Below are 22,038 nucleotides of genomic sequence, written 5' to 3' on the forward strand. Positions count from 1 at the left end.
GCGTCGCTGCACAGCTATTTTCAGGTCTCTCCAGAGATGTTAGATCGAGTTCAAGTCCGGGCTCTGGCTGGGCCACTCAAGGACATTCAGAGACTTGCCCCGAAGCCACTCCTGCATTGTCTTGGCTGTGTGCTTAGGGTCGTTGTCCTGTTGGAAGGTGAAACTTCGCCCCAGTCTGAGGTTCTGAGCACTCTGGAGCAGGTTTTCATCAAGGATCTCTCTGTACTTTGCTCCGTTCATCTTTCCCTTGATCCTGACTAGTCTCCCAGTCACTGCCTCTGAAAAACATCCCCACAGCATGATGCTGCCACCACCAAGCTTCACCGTAGGGATGGTGCCAGGTTTCCTCCAGATGTGACGCTTGGCATTCAGGCCAAAGAGTTCAATCTTGGTTTCATCAGACCAGAGAATATTGTTTCTCATGTTCTGAGAGTCTTTAGGTGGCTTTTGGCAAACTCCAAGCGGGCTGTCATGTGCCTTTTACTGAGGAGTGTCTTCCGTCTGGCCACTCTACCATAAAGGCCTAATTGGTGGAGTGCTGCAGAGATGGTTGTCCTTCTGAAAGGTTCTCCCATCTCCACAGAGGAACTCTAGAGCTCTGTCAGAGTGACCATTGGGTTCTTGGTCACCTCCCTGACCAAGGCCCTTCTCCCCCGATTGCTCAGTTTGGCCGGGCGGCCAGCTCTAGGAAGAGTCTTGGTGGTTCTAAACTTCTTCCATTTAAGCATGATGGAGGACACTGTGTTCTTGGGGACCTTCAACGCTGCAGAAATGTTTTGGTAGCCTTCCCCAGATCTGTGCCTCGACACAATCCTGTCTCGGAGCTCTACGGACAATTCCTTCGACCTCATGGCTTGGTTTTTGCTCTGACATGCACTACCAACTGTGGGACCTTATATAGACAGGTGTGTGCCTTTCCAAATCATGTCCAATCAATTGAATTTACCACAGGTGGATTCCAATCAAGTCGTAGAAACCTCTCAAGGATGATCAATGGAAACAGGATGCACCTGAGCTCAATTTCGAGTCTCATAGGAAAGGGTCTGAATACTTATGTAAATAAGGTATTTCTGTTTTAATTTTTTAAAACTCCATAGATCTACACACAATACTCCATACATTTGCAAACATTTCTAAAAACCTGTTTTCGTTGTGTCATTATGGAGGTATTGTGTGTAGATTGATGAGGACATTTTTTTCTTTAATCCATTTTAGAATAATGCTGTAACTTAACAAAATTTTGAAAAAGGGAAGGGGTCTGCATACATTCTGAATGCACTGTATATGCCAAGTTGCTCTCTCAGAATATCATAATGGACCTGCAACTTTGACTTTCTCTAATTGATTTGTTTCCTCACTCATCCGTTTGGACGTGGCTTTTTTCAACCTTACTGGAGCTATGGCATCAATGGTTGCCCTTCATTTGCTAAAGTTATCAACTAAATCATCACAAGAGGAAGGCAGACTAGGTGATGTGTCTTGTTCATACACTCAATAAAATCTGTAGCAACTTCAGAGGTAAGATCGCGTTTCTTAATAATGCGTTCAGTATTCCCCTTTGCTATGGGCAACAAGGTAGTAAAAAATACACAGTGGTGATCAGATAAAGAAACATCAACAATAGAGGACATGTCAACAGAAAGCCCCTTGGTAACAACCAGGTCCATACTATGTCCGTGGTTATGGGTGGGCCCAGTAGCATGTTGGATAAAGTCCATAGAGCTCAAAAGATTAATAAATCCAATGGCCTTGGAGTCAGTCTCTTTGTCAACATGAATATTAAAATCGCCCAACACAATGATTTTTATCATAGTTCTCAAGGACTATAGACAATAGTTCAGATAAATCAGTAAAGAAAGTGGGGCAGTGCTTTGGTGGCCTATACAGGGTTATAGCCAGCACTGTTGGCTGACATTTAAACAGTATAGCATGATGCTGAAAAGACCCAAAGTCGCGTAATGAAATGTCCTTACGGCTGAGAGCCAGTAGAAATAGAGGCTGTCCCCCCACCCTTTTCCCCTTTTCTGATAGAGTATGAAAAGCTGTAGTCCGGGGGGTAAGCTTCAATAAGACTGTCACTACAGTCTGAAGACAGCCAAGTTTCAGTGGGAAACATGCAATCAACTTTGCGCTCAGTAATGAGGTCATTCACGAGAATGGTTTTACTAGTGATTGCTCTAACATTTAAAAGCGCCATCTTCAATGAGTGTGGGCCACTCTGCCCCTGGGGCATCTGCCTCGAGGTAACCAATGGAATAACAACCAAATTATTAACGTTACAACCACGTTTTCTGACAGTCTCCAATCTATCAGAACGGTAGGATATGACAGTTTGTATAAACTCACTAGAAGGCGGAGTAAGAGGAACATAAATTAGGTTACTCACAATGACCATGGTGCCATTTCTACGGGAGTTGATACGGTTTCCATGTCCTCTGTTGCTTATTCTGACAGGGAGAACTGGAGCGCTACCAGAACCTGTCCGTCAGTCTCTAAAACAGTTTGTGATGTTGCTGGAAACAATCCTGGAACCCCTGCGGTTAGGGTGAATCCTGTCTCTTTTTAAAAAGTGCTGGTTGCTCCCACAGCCAATCAAAAGGAGACATTCCTGTCGTTGCAAAGTTTCTTCAGGTACTCGTTTAGGGCAACGAGTCGGCTGAAACATTCCGAACCCCTTCTGTGTTTAAAAAAAATGTTTTGTAGAGCTCCCTCAGATCGCCTAAAGCGAAGGTCGTTAAGACCTACACTACCATTCAAACGTTAAAATAACATCAAATTGATCAGAAATACAGTATAGACATTGTTAATGTTGTAAATGGCTATTGTAGCTGGAAACGGCAGATTTTTTATGGAATATCTACATAGGCTTACAGAGGCCCATTATCAGCAACCATCAGTCCTGTGTTCCAATGGCACGTTGTGTTTGCTAATCCAAGTTTATCATTTTAAAAGGCTAATTGATCATTAGAAAACCCTTTTGCAATTACGTTAGCACAGCTGAAAACTGTTGTGCTGATTAAAGAAGCAATAAAACTGGCCTTCTTGAGACTAGTTGAGTTTGAGCATCAGCAATTGTGGGTTCGATTACAGGCTCAAAATGGCCAGAAACAAATAACTTTCTTCTGAAACTCGTCAGTCTATTCTTGTTCTGAGAAATGAAGGCTATTCCATGCGAGAAATTGCCAAGAAACTGAAGATCTCGTACAACGCTGTGTACTACTCCCTTCACAGAACAGCGCAAACTGGCTCTAACCAGAATAGAAAGAGGAGTGGGAGGCCCCGGTGCACAACTGAGCAAGAGGACAAATACATTAGAGTGTCTAGTTTGAGAAATAGATGCCTCACAGGTCCTCAACTGGCAGCTTCATTAAATAGTACCCGCAAAACACCAGTCTCAACGTCAACAGTGAAGAGGCGACTCCGGGATGCTGACCTTCTAGGCAGAGTTGCAAAGAAAAAGCCATATCTCAGACTGGCCAATAAAAAGAAAATATTAAGATGGGCAGATCAGGGCTCTCCAACCCCAGTTGTAACTAGCCTGACTCAGTTTATCAACCAGCTAATTGTCTAGAATCAGGTGCGCTAGATTAGGGTTGTAGTGAAAACCTATAGGATGGTAGCTCTACAGGAACAGGGTTGGAGAGCCCTGATCTAGAGAGAGAGTTCTATTCAAATGCCAAACTAAAAACAGGTTTTGATTGTGGTTCAAATTCACATTCAAGTCTACAGAGGTCAGATATTCCACAGTGTTGGTTTAGTCCCGGGCGGACTGTGACATAACTGTTTGTATTGGCCCAGACTCAGCTGAGGTAGAGGATCAGGTAGAGGAACAGATTGGTAACAGTCTGAATGAAACACAGGCTGGTGGGCCGAGGAAAGGAAACACTACTAAAACACTGACTCACACATGATTAAACCCAGATCCTAAATGTAGGGGCAACGAAAGTAGAGATAGGGTGACACCTGCTGGCCAACACACACACACAACACCCTCCCAAACGCTCACCCAAAACCTCCCTAATGCTTTAAAGATCGATTGCCCCTAAAAACCAACCAATGTGGCATCAATATGAGTCAGAAACATTTATTATAGAGTCATAATTGACTACAGAGTGTAAATAGGATAATTTAGGACGGATAAAAGTCAGTCTAGTCTAAAACTGAGTTTTGGAACCTCAGTGCGTCACAACGAGTAAATTAAGGTTGGGTTTGGATATACAATTATGTCAACAGATCATGCCCCCTTTTGCCAAGTGCCACGTGCAAATCGCCCCTCCGCCCACATCGCTTCCCTACTACACTGGCCGAGGTTGAACCGGACAATGGCCCATCACGTCATCGGGAGAACGCAGGGAGGGAGGATCGCCCTTCTCAAATCAAACAGTAAGCTAATCTGCTCCGCTCGGTCATGTTGTCAACAAGGCAGCGAGTTGCATTGTCCAGAAAACATACAACATCTCTTTCCCATAAAATAAGTGTTTGAATTTTAAAACTAGTTTTCATTGGGAAGGCAGATAACGTGTTTTTTTTATCAAAAGCAGTCACTTCCATTCCATTCTAAATGAGTGTAATTTAGACTAAACAGTCACATTAGCCTCCGAGGAGCAACCCACTTCTAGAGCACAAATAAATATTGGCTGCAGCGGTGGTAGTATTAGCCAACTTTTGTCTGACTACAACAGTGTACTAACTAGCAGAAACAAACTTAAACCAACCCAGGGCCATAGCAAAACATGTCACAGTTGGTTGCGTAGTGTAACGGTGTCACCGGCCTGAATCGAATCCAATCTGGAGCCCGTCAGTCTACATCTGTAAATCCCGTCTGGATTACTCCAATTCGCTGTTGGCTGGGCTCCCTGCCTGTGCCATTAAACCCCTACAACTCATCCAGAATGCCGCAGCCCGTCTGGTGTTCAACCTTCCCAAGTTCTCTCACGTCACCCCGCTCCTCCGCACACTCCACTGGCTTCCAGTTGAAGCTCGCATCTGTTACAAGACCATGGTGCTTGCCTATGGAGCTGTGAGGGGATCGGCACCTCTGTACCTTCAGGCTCTGATCAGTCCCTACACCCAAACGAGGGCATTGCGTTCATCCACCTCTGGCCTGCTGGCTCCCTTCCTCTGCGGAAGCATAGTTCCCGCTCAGCCCAGTCAAAACTGTTCGCTGCTCTGGCACCCCAATGGTGGAACAAGCTCCCTCACGACGCCAGGACAGCGGAGTCACTCACCACCTTCCGGAGACATTTGAAACCCCACCTCTTTAAGGAATACCTGGGATAGGATAAAGTAATCCTTCTACCCCCCCCCCCTAAAAAAAAAAAAAAAAAAAAGATATTGTAAAGTGGTTATCCCACTGGCTATAGGGTGAATGCACCTATTTGTAAGTCGCTCTGGATAAGAGCGTCTGCTAAATGACGTAAATGTAAAAAATGTAATAGATTTAGCTTCCAAACGAGATTACTTTTATTTCTCGAGCTGTGTTTATAATTGAGGGATGATGACAATCGTTGACCCTGTTTTTCTGTTAGACGAAGTGCCAGACTGATCCTCGGGTCATGAACGGATGCCAGGACCTACCAGATGTAGTAAAAGGTGGGTATCATAACATGTCCGGCAATGTGATTGCGATGGTTTAGCCACCTCCAAAAATCATTTCATTGACTGTTCACTTGCTATTTACAACAGCTTGTTTACCACAGCTTATTTACCACCTGCTTGTCAGGCAAGACCTCAGAATAAAAGTGTGTCATGCAACACAAGTGCCCTTGTGACACCTACTCCATTGTTGCCAGTCTCCCTCGACTCCTATGAAAAGGACATTCCATCATGAGGCCTCATGACACCTCAATTACCTCGACTACCCGGTACCCCAACACATTGACTCGGTACCGGTACCCCCTGTATATAGCCTCGCTTCTGTTATTTTACTGCTGCTCTTTAATTATTTGTTACTTCTTTTTTATTTATTTTTATTTTTATTAAATGTTTATTTTATACCCCTGAGGTGCCTTATTGCTATTATAAACTGTTTACCAATGTAATTAGAACAATAAAAATAAGTGTTTTGTCATACCCGTGGTATCCCACGGCTGTCAGCCAATCAGCATTCAGGGCTCGAACCACCCAGTTTATAATTGTTATTATAAACTGGTTACACGTATAAATGAGAACAGTAAAAATAAATGTTTTGTCATACATGTGGTATACTGTCTCATATAACACGGCTTTCAGCATTCAGGTCTCCAACCACCCAGTATATAATGTGTATTATAGTGTAGTGAGTGCAGTTTTAGACTCACCTATAGGTGGCGCTGGCTGTATACTGACAGGGGCAGGTTTGACCACAGCAGGGTGAGGCAGCAGGGTGGTCTGCAGGGGCTGGATGATGATGGTCTTGGTCTGGAGAGGGCCCGCAGCGTGGTGTGGCACGGCTGTTAGAACTGGTCTGGGCTGGATGGACACCTTGGGGGTGGGCTGGATAGGCCTCTTCACTGGCTGGGCTGGCTTGACTGTGAGAGTGGGAGACGGATCATAATTGATAACCGTTTCGATTTTTATGGAGCTTTTTTTCCCAGATGCTCAAGGCACTTTGCGTTGTATGTTTCATAACAATTGGAGAGACAAAGTATTTGGTCCATTGAAAGCGAATGTATTTGAACCAATAAACATCTCTGTTGTTTGGTTGTACTAATGTTTGGTTTGAGTCCTCACCTCGCGCGGCCTGGCTGGTCCTCTTGGGGGCCCTCTTTGCCAGGGGCATGGGGGGCTCTGAGAAGCCGCTGGACTCGGAGCAGACAGAGACGGCAGGAGAGGGCTGGGGCTGAGGAGATAGGGCTAGATCATCCTGTAGAGGGCAGCAGAGAGACGGGGGTCATTATGCTTGACTACAGTATGAGGTTTTACAATACCTCCGAAAGGTCCAGCGTTTCCCCCATATGCATTTAGCAGCGGCGCACCACCACTGCTAAATTGTGGCCCCCCACTGCAAAAATATTTTCGTTTTATAATGCCGATGTATAGATGTATGGCCAAGGAAGACGCCCATCCTCTGCCGAATATCTTGCTAAAAGGAATTACAAAGCTCTTGAAGACTGATGCCTCGGTAACATCCAAATATCTTTTGAGATGCAGGCACAAATGTCCTTGATCATTAAGGCAGGATAAATAAACATGTGCAGTGTAGGGTGAGAAGATCTAAGGTCCTCTTTTTGACACGCTGTGAAAACAACTGCCTGCTACATTATGTTAATTTGGCCAGAGTTGTCATCACCTCATTTTAACGAGGGGGCGGGGCCACACCTCTGGCAGACGGTGGATAATTAGTCTGACAAGGTGCTTCAGACATTCCTTAATGAGGTGCTCAAGTGCGTGTGTGTGTGTGGTGCGTGTGTGTGTGTGTGTGTGTGTGTGTGTGTGTGTGTGTGTGTGTGTGATTGTGAGAGCAGATGGCAGAGGCAGCAACGTGTGTGATGGCACCACATGGGGACTAACACAGATGGTCCTAGACGCACACTGGGGAAATACCCACAGCCATACAAAATAGGCACATCAAACACATAAACGCAAAAAAATGACCTACAGTGAAACACACTGAAGAGAGAGACAGGTGACTCACTTGTACGGAGTAAGGTGACAGGGCCTCTCGGGATGCAGGAGAGGGGACAGAGCTCATGGTATGGGCAGGAGAGAGAGAGTCCACACTCAGGTCCCCATCTGCAGACACAAGGACACAGAGCTCTTGTCAAGACGATCACATTTCCATGAGAGAAATACTGGTACTGACAACATGTTTAAAAACAATTTTTTTGGCCAATACAATATCACATTATACCATAGACATGATCAGACAGGTATTAGGAAATACCTGTGTAAGTGCTGCCTGTATCGGTGCTCCAGGGAGGCAGGTCGATGTCAAAGTCGAGGTCAGGGGCATCGCCGGCCTTCGAGGGAAACAGAGCAGACACGTAATCACGTCCAATCACTGTACTTCACATTATGACGGTTCACTGTGAAACTGGTCTGTTGAGATTTTCTAAAGTGGAACTGACAGTGTTTTAGCAACATGGAATCTTATTAAAATCTGTTCATATACAGTACCAGTCAAACGTTTTTCTTTATTTTTTACTATTTTCTACATTGTAGAATAATAGTGAAGACATCAAAACTATGAAATAACACATATGGAATCATGTAGTAACCAAAAAAGTGTTCAACAAATCAAAATATATTTTATATTTGAGATTCTTCAAAGTAGCCACGCTTTGCCTTGATGACAGCTTTGCACACTCTTGGCATTCTCTCAACCAGCTTCACCTGGAATGCTTTTCCAACAGTCTTGAAGGAGTTGCCACATATGCTGAGCACTTGTTGGCTGCTTTTCCTTCACTCTGCGGTCCGACTCATCCCAAACCATCTCAATTGGGTTGAGGATGAGGGCTTGTGGAGGCCAGGTCATCTGATGCAGCACTCCATCACTCTCCTTCTTTGTCAAATAGCCCTTACACAGCCTGGAGGTGTCTTCGGTCATTGTCCTGTTGAAAAACAAATGATTGTCCCACTAAGCCCAAACCAGATGGGATGGCGTATCGCTGCAGAATGCTGTGGTAGCCGGGCTGGTTAAGTGTGCTTTGAATTCTAAATAAATCCCAGACAGTGTCACCAGCAAAGCACCCCCACACCATAACACCTCCTCCTCCATGCTTCACGGTGGGAAATACACATGCGGAGATCATCCGTTCACCTACACTGCGTCTCACAAAGACACATCGGGTGGAACCAAAAATCTCCAATTTGGTCTCCAGACCAAAGGTCTTATGTCCATTGCTCGTGTTTCTTGGCCCAAGCAGGTCTCTTCTTATTGTTGGTGTCTTTAGTAGTGGTTTCTTTGCAGCAATTCGACCATGAAGGCCTGATTCACGCAGTCTCCTCTGAACAGTTGATGTTGAGATGTGTCTGTTACTTGAACTCTGTGAAGCACTTATTTGGGCTGCAATTTCTGAGGCTGGTAACTCTAATGAACTTATCCTCTGCAGCAGAGGTAACTCTGGGTCTTCCTTTCCTGTGGCGGTCCTCATGACAGCCAGTATTATCATAGCGCTTGATGGTTTTTGCGACTGCACTTGAAGAAAAACCCTTGAATGAGTAGGTGTGTCCAAACTTTTGACTGGTACTGTACAACCAAAGGAAGAATATGATGCTTTTTTTTTCTTTGTACATTTTCTGACAAGCGAGCATTTAAATATGGTCATTTTCAGGTTTTCATACATAGAATGTTTGGTTATTACGTGCAGTAAGGCATTAGTGAAAATTCAATAGCAATATCTCGATTTTTTCAAACCTATATCAATTTTTTATATGTTTTCTCTAAATAAGCGTTGTTGTACAATTAAAGGTAAAATACACTGCATTTCAAACAGTCAGCAATAATCTAATGAATTCAGGGCTTGTGAAATTATACCTAGGCTAGATATAAGCCTTCCACAGCCATAAGACCCACTCATAATTTAATGATTTTATCAAAATAGTTTAACCTGTTTTGTTGTTGTTGCAATAATCACAGATCTGGCTTTCAAGTCTGTCTATGAAAATGCAATTTTTTTGTTACAAATTTAACTAGAACAATGCATAATGCACATTCACTAATAATGACTAACTTCTTGTAGCAGGCATTAGGCTATAGGAAATTAACACAGGTCTCAACAGGTCTCATCAACAACCTCTCAAGCCCACGTGCTAGTGATTAGCCAGCTAATCTTTATACACTGAACAAAAATATAAAACACAACATGTAAAGTGTTGGTCCCATGTTTCATGAGCTGAAACAAAATATCCCTGAAATGTTGTGCACAAATTTGTTTACATCCCTTTTAGTGAGCATTTCTCCTTTGCCAAGATGATCCATACACCTGACAGGTGTGGCATATCAAGTAGCTGATTAAACAGCATGATCATTACACAGGTGCACCTTGTGCTGGGGACAATAAAAGGCCACTCTAAAATTTGCAGTTTTGTCACAGAACACAATGCCACAGATGTCTCAAATTTTGAGGGAGCGTGCAATTGGCATGTTGACTGCAGGAATGTCCACCAGAGCTGTTGCCAGAGAATTGAATGCTCATTTCTCTACCATAAGCCACCTTTATAAAACACAGACTAGACAGCTAGTATATAAAATACTGCTAGCGGTACCCCAAAGCCGCACGCGACAAACTAAGCATTCATTTTCCAGAATCAATGCTCATTGATACTCTCGTTTAATCAGTGTCTGCTCTGCACGCAATTTGAGTAGTTGAGACATAAAATGGGTACTGTTAGAAAAGTAAACATCTCCTCTATTACAGTAAAATAATGGTTCAATGTGTTTTAGTGTCCATATGATCGATTCTGTTGGACCCCAAAAATAAAAATAAATAGCTGTTGAAACCGCTTGTCAGAGAGGAAGATGTGATCTTTCAACTTTGTTGGCGTGAGAGGCAGGGGGAGGGGCTTGGTGTGTGTGTAAACCAGGGTTCTTCAATTCCGGTCCTGGAGGGCCGAAACACTTCTGTTTTTTATTTCTACCTGGTAGTTAATTGCACTCACCTGGTGTCCCAGGTCTGAATTAGCCCCTGATTAGAAGGAGAGGATGAAAAACAGAGGTGTCTCGGAACCTCCAGGACCGGAATTGAAGAACCCTGGTGTAAACCATAGAGGAAGAAGCGAAGCGGGAGGTTTCACTCTCGTTAAAATATGTCCAAAATAAGGCGACTGCGTTTCTATGGGCTTATTTTGGACCTAAGCTTGCCTTCCCGCCTTTGGGACAACGACTCCCATTGTTAGGGCAGAGTCATGCATCTCGTCATTATATACAGTGGGGGAAAAAAGTATTTAGTCAGCCACCAATTGTGCAAGTTCTCCCACTTAAAAAGATGAGAGAGGCCTGTAATTTTCATCATAGGTACACGTCAACTATGACAGACAAATTGAGAGAGAAAAAATCCAGAAAATCACATTGTAGGATTTTTAATGAATTTATTTGCAAATTATGGTGGAAAATAAGTATTTGGTCACCTACAAACAAGCAAGATTTCTGGCTCTCACAGACCTGTAACTTCTTCTTTAAGAGGCTCCTCTGTCCTCCACTCGTTACCTGTATTAATGGCACCTGTTTGAACTTGTTATCAGTATAAAAGACACCTGTCAACAACCTCAAACAGTCACACTCCAAACTCCACTATGGCCAAGACCAAAGAGCTGTCAAAGGACACCAGAAACAAAATTGTAGACCTGCACCAGGCTGGGAAGACTGAATCTGCAATAGGTAAGCAGCTTGGTTTGAAGAAATCAACTGTGGGAGCAATTATTAGGAAATGGAAGACATACAAGACCACTGATAATCTTCCTCGATCTGGGGCTCCACGCAAGATCTCACCCCGTGGGGTCAAAATGATCACAAGAACGGTGAGCAAAAATCCCAGAACCATACAGGGGGACCTAGTGAATGACCTGCAGAGAGCTGGGACCAAAGTAACAAAGCCTACCATCAGTAACACACTACGCCGCCAGGGACTCAAATCCTGCAGTGCCAGACGTGTCCCCCTGCTTAAGCCAGTACATGTCCAGGCCCGTCTGAAGTTTGCTAGAGTGCATTTGGATGATCCAGAAGAGGATTGGGAGAATGTCATATGGTCAGATGAAACCAAAATATAACTTTTTGGTAAAAACTCAACTCGTCGTGTTTGGAGGACAAAGAATGCTGAGTTGCATCCAAAGAACACCATACCTACTGTGAAGCATGGGGGTGGAAACATCATGCTTTGGGGCTGTTTTTCTGCAAAGGGACCAGGACGACTGATCTGTGTAAAGGAAAGAATGAATGGGGCCATGTATCGTGACATTTTGAGTGAAAACCTCCTTCCATCAGCAAGGGCATTGAAGATGAAACGTGGCTGGGTCTTTCAGCATGACAATGATCCCAAACACACCGCCCGGGCAACGAAGGAGTGGCTTCGTAAGAAGCATTTCAAGGTCCTGGAGTGGCCTAGCCAGTCTCCAGATCTCAACCCCATAGAAAATCTTTGGAGGGAGTTGAAAGTCTGTGTTGCCCAGCGACAGCCCCAAAACATCACTGCTCTAGAGGAGATCTGCATGGAGGAATGGGCCAAAATACCAGCAACAGTGTGTGAAAACCTTGTGAAGACTTACAGAAAAAAAGGGTATATAACAAAGTATTGAGAAACTTTTGTTATTGACCAAATACTTATTTTCCACCATAATTTGCAAATAAATTCATTAGAAATTCTACAATGTGATTTTCTGGAGAAAAAAATTCTCAGTTTGTCTGTCACAGTTGACGTGTACCTATGATGAAAATTACAGGCCTCTCTCATCTTTTTAAGTGGGAGAACTTGCACAATTGGTGGCTGACTAAATACTTTTTTTCCCCACTGTACATTATCTCTGGTGTAAATGGGAAGGTGCACACAGCACAGAGGAGCGAAGGAGACGAGACCAAAAATGCAACATGAGAACAAGCGGAAATAAACGCTCATAAAAACTAAAATTAACTAAACTTTGAGTGTTGCGATACAGGCATTTGGAATATCGCACAAAAACATACATTCAAATGAACTGAATTAACTCAATATACCTGCATCTCTAGCTGTAGCCACAGAAAAAACGATATGGGGGAGAAAAGGTTGGCCACTCACCCACTCGTCCAATGACAACATCCTCCCAGCAGCTAGCTAGCTAACTAGCTAACAGTACACTCAATTTTTTTTTTAGCTTGCTAAATAAATAGCTAACTAAATAGATACACTACCAGTCAAAAGTTTGGACACACCTACTCATTCAAGGGTTTTTCTTTATTTTTACATGGTAGAATAATAGTGAAGACATCAAAACTATGAACTAACACATATGGAATCATGTAGTAACCAAAACATATATTTATTTTTGAGATTCTTTAAAAAGCCACCCTTTGCCTTGATGACAGCTTTGCACAGTCTTGACATTCTCTCAACCAGCTTCATGAGGTAGTCACCTGGAATGCATTTCAATTAACAGGTGTGCCTTCTTAAAAGGTAATTTGTGGAATGTATTTCCTTCTTAATGCGTTTGAGCCAATCAGTTGTGTTGTGACAAGGTAGGGGGGGTATACAGAAGATGGTCCATATTATGGCAAGAACAGCTCAAATAAGCAAAGAGAAACAACAGTCTATCATTACATTAAGACACAAAGGTCAGTCAATACGGAACATTTCAAGAACTTTGAAAGTTTCTTCAAGTGCAGTCGCAAAAACCATCAAGCGCTATGATGAAACTGGCTCTCATGAGGACCGCCACAGGAACGGAAGAACCAGAGTTACCTCTGCTGCAGAGGATAAGTTCAGTAGAGTTACCAGCCTCAGAAATTGCAGCCCAAATAAATGCTTCACAGATTTCAAGTCACAGACACATCTCAACATCAACTGTTCAGAGGGGACTGTGTGAATCAGGCCTTCATGGTCGAATTGCTGCAAGAAACCACTACTAAAGGACACCAATAAGAAGAAGAGACTTGCTTGGGCCAAGAAACACGAACAATGGACATTAGACCGGTGGAAATCTGTCCTTTGTTCTGATGAGTCCAAATTTGAGATTTTTGGTTCCAACCGCCGTGTTTTTGTGAGACGCGGTGTGCGTGAACGGATGATCTCCGTATGTGTATTTCCCACCGTAAAGCTGGTTTGGGCTTAGTGGGACTATAATTTGTTTTTCAACAGGACAATGACCCAACACACCTCCAGGCTGTGTAAGGGGTATTTTACCAAGAAGGAGAGTGATGGAGTGCTGCATCAAATGACCTGGCCTCCACAAGCCCCCGAACTCAACCCAATTGAGATGGTTTGGGATGAGTCGGACGGCAGAGTGAAGGAAAAGCAGCCAACAAGTGCTCAGCATATGTGGGAACTCCTTCAAGACTGTTGGAAAAGCATTCCAGGTGAAGCTGGTTGAGAGAATGCCAAGAGTGTGCAAAGCTGTCATCAAGGCAAAGCGTGGCTACTTTGAAGAATCTCAAATATATTTTTATTTGTTTAACACTTTTTTGGTTACTACATGATGTGTTATTTCATAGTTTTGATGTGAATATAAAAAATTGTTTAAAAAAAAAGAAAAACCCTTGAATGAGTAGGTGTGTCCAAACTTTTGACTGGTACTGTAAGCTAGCCTATTACATTTACATTTTAGTCATTTAGCAGACGCTCTTATCCAGAGCGACTTACAGTTAGTGAATACATATTTTTTTTATACTGGCCCCCCGTGGGAATCGAACCCACAACCCTGGCGTTGCAAAAGCCATGCTCTATCAACTGAGCTACATCCCTGCCGGCCATTCCCTCCCCTACCCTGGACAACGCTGGGATTCGAACCAGGATCTCTAGTGGCACAGTTAGCACTGCGATGCAGTGCCTTAGACCACTGCGCCACTCAGGAGCCCCTATTAGCCATGTTAAGACTGACCTGTGATCATTGCCATTGCTAGTTTGATTGTATTGGCATTCCCAGCCTTAGTTACATTCGTCTGTTTTTTGCCCAAAATATTGAGTAATTGAAACTGAAACAGTGCATTCCGAATGTCTGGAGGAAGCAAACAATGTAACAGGCCAGCTTTGATTTAAAACCTGATAGCAATATTTGTTGGACTTCCAAGACATTTATTGGTGAATTATATTAGTCATGCATTGAACTGCATCCATCTATTCTGCCAACAATGTCTTACTGTACGTCATGGAAGTTATATAGTCAAATAGAACCTATTGGTTTTGTAGCATAAACTGGGAATTTGATATTTTTTTATGATATTACGATTGTCTGTTTATTTCATAGCTGCAAAGTAGTTAAAACGCTGTCAGTTCCAATTTAAGGGACAGTGTTGCCTGGAGGGTACATGTGTTGTCCTGTACTTACATATCCGACGCACTCCAAGGCCTGAAGAAGTTCGTCTGCATCTCCAAGGTTGTCCAGTTCGTCAAACAGGCTGATGTCTGCATGAGCGAGACAGACACACACGTCTGATTCAACAGTAGCCTTACATTTTTACATTTTAGTCATTTAGCAGACGCTCTTATCCAGTGCATACATTTTTATTATTTTTTTCATACTGGCCCCCCGTGGTATTGAAAACAATACTTAGTTGCCTTCGCCAAAGACTAACTACCGTTTTCATCAAAGGCTAGTTTAACAGATGTCTTGACATGTTTCAGATAGTTATCCACAACGTCAGGTCAGATAGCTAATCACAGTTTAGCCATATGGGGCTACAAAGAAGAATTCAGATTGTAAACGTCTTCTCTTAGTCATAGATATGGCTATTCATTTATTATTTACACATTGTTAATGCATAACTGATGGCCCACTTGTTTAATCAAATTAGGAAACATTCCATTTTCCTGTTTGTAATAATTGGAATGAGCTTTAAAATCACTCAATCTAAATCAAAACTTTGTAGAAATGATAATGACCAACATTCATAGCACATTTTCTTTCCAGTTCGCTAAAAATCACCAAAATGAAAGCTAGACAGTCACAGAGCATCAAAAAAAATCCAAAAACTATGGATAGAAGACTATTTCTTTGCTAATTTTGACCATGAGGAAATATAACCCATTTTCAGTGTGGCCCTTCGGACCTGGTTGAAGACAGAATGCGACCCCCGGAGCAACATGAGAACCCTGCTGTAGCCTGTCCTGAGGAATCACTGCACTCATTGGGAACCCTGCTGTAGCCTGTCCTGAGGAATCACTGCACTCATTGGGAACCCTGCTGTAGCCTGTCCTGAGGAATCACTGCACTCATTGGGAACCCTGCTGTAGCCTGTCCTGAGGAATCACTGCACTCATTGGGAACCCTGCTGTAGCCTGTCCTGAGGAATCACTGCACTCATTGGGAACCCTGCTGTAGCCTGTCCTGAGGAATCACTGCACTCATTGAGAACCCTGCTGTAGCCTGTCCTGAGGAATCACTGCACTCATTGGGAACCCTGCTGTAGCCTGTCCTGAGGAATCACTGCACTCATTGGGAACCCTGCTGTAGCCTGTCCTGAGGAATCACTGCACTCATTGGGAACCCTGCTGTAGCCTGTCCTGAGGAATCACTGCACTCATTGGGAACCCTGCTGTAGCCTGTCCTGAGGAATCACTGCACTCATTGAGAACCCTGCTGTAGCCTGTCCTGAGGAATCAATGCACTCATTGGGAACCCTGCTGTAGCCTGTCCTGAGGAATCACTGCACTCATTGGGAACCCTGCTGTAGCCTGTCCTGAGGAATCACTGCACTCATTGGGAACCCTGCTGTAGCCTGTCCTGAGGAATCACTGCACTCATTGGGAACCCTGCTGTAGCCTGTCCTGAGGAATCACTGCACTCATTGGGAACCCTGCTGTAGCCTGTCCTGAGGAATCACTGCACTCATTGGGAACCCTGCTGTAGCCTGTCCTGAGGAATCACTGCACTCATTGAGAACCCTGCTGTAGCCTGTCCTGAGGAATCACTGCACTCATTGGGAACCCTGCTGTAGCCTGTCCTGAGGAATCACTGCACTCATTGAGAACCCTGCTGTAGCCTGTCCTGAGGAATCACTGCACTCATTGGGAACCCTGCTGTAGCCTGTCCTGAGGAATCACTGCACTCATTGAGAACCCTGCTGTAGCCTGTCCTGAGGAATCACTGCACTCATTGGGAACCCTGCTGTAGCCTGTCCTGAGGAATCACTGCACTCATTGGGAACCCTGCTGTAGCCTGTCCTGAGGAATCACTGCACTCATTGGGAACCCTGCTGTAGCCTGTCCTGAGGAATCACTGCACTCACTGAGTCTAGACTGCATCACCACTTATGTTACACAGACGTTAACACACTTGAATAATACAAAACGGCATGTAGAAATTTTGAAACTGTTAATTAATGTTTGCAAAACAATGTCCATTTAAGGCTAGAACACTTTACAATGCAAGAAGGTACCGGTAGCTTCCAGCTTTGTTGGCTAACTTTCCTTGCTAGCTTACGGCTGAAGATAAAACCAATTCACTACCCTAGTACCTTGTTTGTGATAATATGCACACAATAACGCAAAGTATTGCTGATTACAAAGCTGATTGTCACCAAAAACTTCATTCATTCACTTTGTCTCCACCAGTCAAGATCATCTTTGCTCGAGCCTCGGACTGACTGTGTGTAAATGTCATGGGTCTTAAAGCAGCAATCAGAAGCTGAAACGATATCAAAGCTTTGCCCCTGGTAGAGTGAAAAGCTGAGGGATGATCTCAAATTCATAGACAGCGCTATGGATGCAAGGACTGACCATCCATGATTTACAAAATAATATTTTTAACCATGTTTTGAGGCTATATAGTGTTTGTTTACATTTTCTTTGTTTACACCGTTGGATTAAAACAAGCTTGTATTTTGGGTTCTGATGGTGTGTGACAGTTGAACTAAGCTCATGAGGCATTTATAAGATATATTCTTTAAGAATCAATGGATACATATTATTAATTTATAAGTCCAAAAATGGATGTAGCAACTGCTGATTGCCCCTTTAAAGAGACGGTGCACACTTTTATAAAAGAGATTGCTTCTTCTATGCAAATGTTGTTGATCAGCATAATAAAATAAGTCCCAAATGGAAGGGAAACAGATTGCTTTTAATCTGTAGCCCCATGAAATCAGCTAAAACAAGCTCAATAACTCAATGCATGCACGCACTCCTATTGAATATGCATTCACCTGTACTGTGGATAGGCCTAGGCTACATCTTGATTTACCCAGTTTATCAACAGAAAAAAAAGATTTTAAAAAAAAGAAGAAAAAAAAGTAAACATTTAAATATAAAAAAAGATTACAAAGAGAAAAAAAAAGACAAAAATACAAAAATTTGTAAAGTGGTTATCCCACTGGCTATAAGGTGAATGCACCTATTTGTAAGTCGCTCTGGATAAGAGCGTCTGCTAAATGACGTAAATGTAAATGTAAATGTATCAATAGACTACAGATTTACTACGTGTTATCGCTGAAGAATACTGTCGGCTGCGACAGTGATAAAGCTGGTTAAAACAGTGTGCAGTAAGTGTATATTTAGCATTAGTGAAATTATTTTGATGTGATATTAAAGTAAAGGGCTTTATGTTTCTAGAACCGTATCGCAATTGAGAATCGATTCACGTTTCGATTGAGTATTTGGCTGTTCTGGTTGCCAGAGCCAGTCCACCTCTGAAAATAACACAAGGTTCTTGAACCTTAAGGCGAAGATTTTTTCTAACTAACCCAAGATAGACCACAGCCTGTCGTTTCCACTGTGAGAAAATTACACCTTGTGAGCAGAGACAAGCACGAGCTAGCAAGAGCCTATTGGCGCGTTCTAGCATGTATTTGCATATTTCCGTTAGGCAAAGGTCTGTGAAGTGTGCGTGTGCAATAACTCCATTCGCTCTTTCTAAACAACCAAATTTTTTTGGAAACTTTGGCAAAGGTAAAGTCTACAAAAATTAGTCCACTCTGTTCGTAACAGATTTTAGTTTTAGAAACACAAAACTGTATTGCGATCAAATGTTTCATCAATGAGTAAATTAGCAGAATGTCGGGCAAAATCCACCTTGCTCCATCTTCTCCCGCTGCCGGCCACTGGGCTTCCTCTCACCACCATATTTGGTAGTGAATGGAAACGCCAACCGGATGCTTCCATTTATACATCCGGTCAAATATCTGTCTCATTGTTTTATCTGTGCTTAAGGTGTAACAGTAGGTAGGCTCCTTAAGAGTACATATTGGGCTAAGGCTAGCCATATCTATGAGTAAAAAGAGGAGACGTTTTACAATCTGAATTCTTTGTATCTCTTCTAGCGAAGTCATAAACGAAATATATTCGTACAGGGAAGAGAGAATAGTTACAAAGAATTCAGATTGTAAAGAATTCAGATTGTAAAACGTCTTCTCTTTTTAGGCATCCTGGGGTCACTGACTTGAGGCAGTAAATTAGCTAGCCAGCTTGCTAAATAACTAACTAGCTACCATGTTAGCAACAAGCTGGCAAATGAAGAACACATTCATTTGATCGAGTATAACTATGGTAAACATAACCAACATGTTGACATTTGTGGAACACATTTCCGAGGAGTAACCAATATTAGACAAAAGTGGCTCTCTTTAACGCTACAGTAGCTAGCTAACGTTAGCCTTCAGTAAGTGACGCTTGCTTACCCCACTCGCCATCCTGGTCGATGGACATGGTGTCAGTTTCACTGTTCATCAGTTGTTGTTCTTGATTCTCGAAGTCTAACATTAAATCGGACGACATACTTCCTAGAATACATTAGTAACCGATTGTAAATAAATAGGTTATGGCTTATTCGAATAGGTCAAAAGCTTAGCATCGGTTGCACATGTTACTGGATCGTATTCAGAGAAAACTGTTCTTCCTGTTCTACGGAAAAAAAGATACACGTCTTGCTTTACTGTAAATCTACGGCTCCCGAGAAGGATATATAAATCGCTCGGTGGTTGTAATGACGAGATACACCACGAGGTTGCAGCAAAGCACAGGTTCTAAAAAGTATAATTTTCCTCAACAAGTTGGTGCCCACAATTAGCCATATCCGTCACCCCAATTTAAAGCAATTCTTTATATTACTCCTAAAGTGAAGGGACAGATATTTTGTCATCAGTAGGTTTAGGGTTAGAAGGGCATCATTGGGTTTAGTAGGGTTAATTTATGCAGAGAAAGCTGACGTTCTGATTTAATCGTCTAGCGACTTTTGGCCTCTATTCATGCATTTAAATTAAACACAAATACACCAGTTTCACCCCAGTAGCTGCCTCAAATATGTTCCAATGAACAAAATAGCCCTAAAATGATATGGTCTACTGTAGACTATATCTGGAAATGCTGTATTACACATTTGAAAGGTGAGACCATCAGCCAGCTCAAATAGCCCAGCTACGTTCCATAGCAAGGTGCCTTTCCAATCGATCAGACAGACAGATTGGGACCTGCCAGCCAGTCCAAGCTGGGCCGGGGCCCTGCTCCCTGGTATCAATAGAAGCCTGTTCTTTCCAGGTATATTCTTAGACCCTAGTAGTGATTCCTAAATGCCCCAGCTGCAGGTCACTCACATTGGCATAGTAAAGATCAGTAGCAAGTGCCTGCCTGGAATAATCTGTCCTGGGCAACTTGGGACAGGGAAGGCTTAACCTGAGGTGGTCTTCCTGATTACCTCCCTACGCATTGGACGGATCGGATCCGCTCTGTTCTATAAGAACAGCTCTGGATAAAGATATTTAACCTCTTTCTTTACTTGATCATTATGTGACAAAGTAACAAGACCATTAAAACCTAATCAACACTGTTGGTTGGTTGATGTAGTCTTTGATAGTCTTGTGTTACTAACTGATAATGGGGCGGCAGGTAGCTTAGTGGTTAAGAGCGTTGTGCCAGTAACCGAAAGGTCGCTGGTTCTAATCCCCGAGCCGACTAGGTGAAAAACCTGTCGATGTGCCCTTGAGCAAGGCACTTAACCCTAATTGCTCCTGTAAGTCGCTCTGGATAAGAGCGTCTGCTAAAATGACTAAAAAATGATAATGACATTGAATGGTAGTGGTAGCTGATTGGAGTAGCATGGTATGATGGGCAGTGTTTTAACCTGATGATAGGTCCAGGTCCAGAGGTAACCAGAACAAACAGGAGATTAACAGGTTACCGTAGTGCCAGAGGTAAGAACGGTTAAACGGAACATCTGTGTAAAATGGATTAGGGGCTTTGGACACATCCGTTGCTATGGAAACTGCTATGTCTAGGTATGATTTGTTTTTTCCATTAGATAATAACTGGTAGGTATATCTAAAGCACAACATAGTAATTACATTGTAATTTGCATAATTCATAACAGACCATTAATATACTATGGTCTTGATATAATATAATAATAATAATATGCCATTTAGCAGACGCTTTTATCCAAAGCGACTTACAGTCATGCGTGCATACATTTTTTGTGTAACAGTCCATTAAGACTAACTAATTTAATTTGGGAGAAAAAACATCTGTGCAAATCCTACAGCAATCCTGCAAGTCCTATACAGGAATTCTACAGGAAAAATCCCACATGGTTTTTTGTGGCTTCTTTCCTGTGAGACAACCTGCAGGGTTTCTGTAGGTCTTTGACTGTGAATTAGTTAGTGGTTTCCTGTAATCCTTTCTGTTTATTTACAACAGGATCCCATGCTGTCTAAGTGAACGTAATACAGTTAGTTAGTTGTACCCGTACATGATGAGGAGATGAGGTGGGATAAACAGCACTAGGACGCATGCGACGGGCAGCTCCTTACAATCCTAGATTGGCTTCTGCTCACAACCTTCAAAAGTGTTCCAAGAAGGAGACTCAACATTGTGTCCTTTGAGACCGCCGGTTTGTTAGCTTCATGGATTTGCCATTGACTGTATTAGGTCTGTTCCCCTATTTTACTCTACACTCCTTGGTTGTTCCCAGAGACCCAGTGGAAAGCCAACCATTTCATGTTGCATGTGCCTATACCCCCTGTTCACTGGGGCTGGCCATCAGGGATGCTGGTGAAAGACATCAGCCAAACTTCAAGGAGAGAATATGGAGGTGGAGAGGGAGAAAGAAAGAAAGAAAGAAAGAAAGAAAGAAAGAAAGAAAGAAAGAAAGAAAGAAAGAAAGAAAGAAAGAAAGAAAGAAAGAAAGAAAGAAATAGCAGATCTGATTCATATGGGAATTTAATACTAGCCCAGCTCTATCATCGAGACTCATGAAAAAATTCTCATTCCTGGCATGCTAACCAGAGCACTTTCCCTGCCAACTGACCACATGGGGAAGGAAACAAAATGAGATAAAGATGACTCCAAGGAGAGGGAGAGAGAGAGAGAGAGAGAGAGAGAGAGAGAGAGAGAGAGAGAGAGAGAGAGAGAGAGAGAGAGAGAGAGGGGGGGTTAGAGTGGCAGAGAGTCCCTGGACTTGGAGAGAGAGAGAGGTGGACAAGAGCTAAGCAAAAAGAAAGACCCCTCC

At 43.0% G+C, this 22,038-nt stretch overlaps 1 protein-coding gene across 3 annotated transcripts in view; it reads right to left on the reverse strand.

The window, feature by feature from the left end:
* Nucleotides 1-19,454, reverse strand: part of atf6 (activating transcription factor 6) — a 102,890-nt gene extending 83,436 nt beyond the window's left edge. For all 3 annotated transcript variants that reach the window (XR_005994546.1, XM_041840638.1, XM_041840639.2), the window contains exons 1-6: nucleotides 19,217-19,454; nucleotides 14,932-15,008; nucleotides 7,865-7,940; nucleotides 7,616-7,713; nucleotides 6,712-6,844; nucleotides 6,300-6,509 (exon numbers count right to left, since the gene is read on the reverse strand). Coding sequence is in view for 2 of the 3 variants with exons in the window: in XM_041840638.1 (XP_041696572.1) it covers nucleotides 6,300-6,509; nucleotides 6,712-6,844; nucleotides 7,616-7,713; nucleotides 7,865-7,940; nucleotides 14,932-15,008; nucleotides 19,217-19,313 (691 nt within the window). In the remaining variant the exon portion in view is untranslated. The remainder of the gene's footprint in view (nucleotides 1-6,299; nucleotides 6,510-6,711; nucleotides 6,845-7,615; nucleotides 7,714-7,864; nucleotides 7,941-14,931; nucleotides 15,009-19,216) is intronic.
* Between the last annotated feature and the right edge of the window lie 2,584 nt (nucleotides 19,455-22,038).

Source organism: Coregonus clupeaformis, chromosome 20 (genome assembly GCF_020615455.1).
Source record: "Coregonus clupeaformis isolate EN_2021a chromosome 20, ASM2061545v1, whole genome shotgun sequence".
Lineage (NCBI taxonomy): Eukaryota > Metazoa > Chordata > Actinopteri > Salmoniformes > Salmonidae > Coregonus > Coregonus clupeaformis.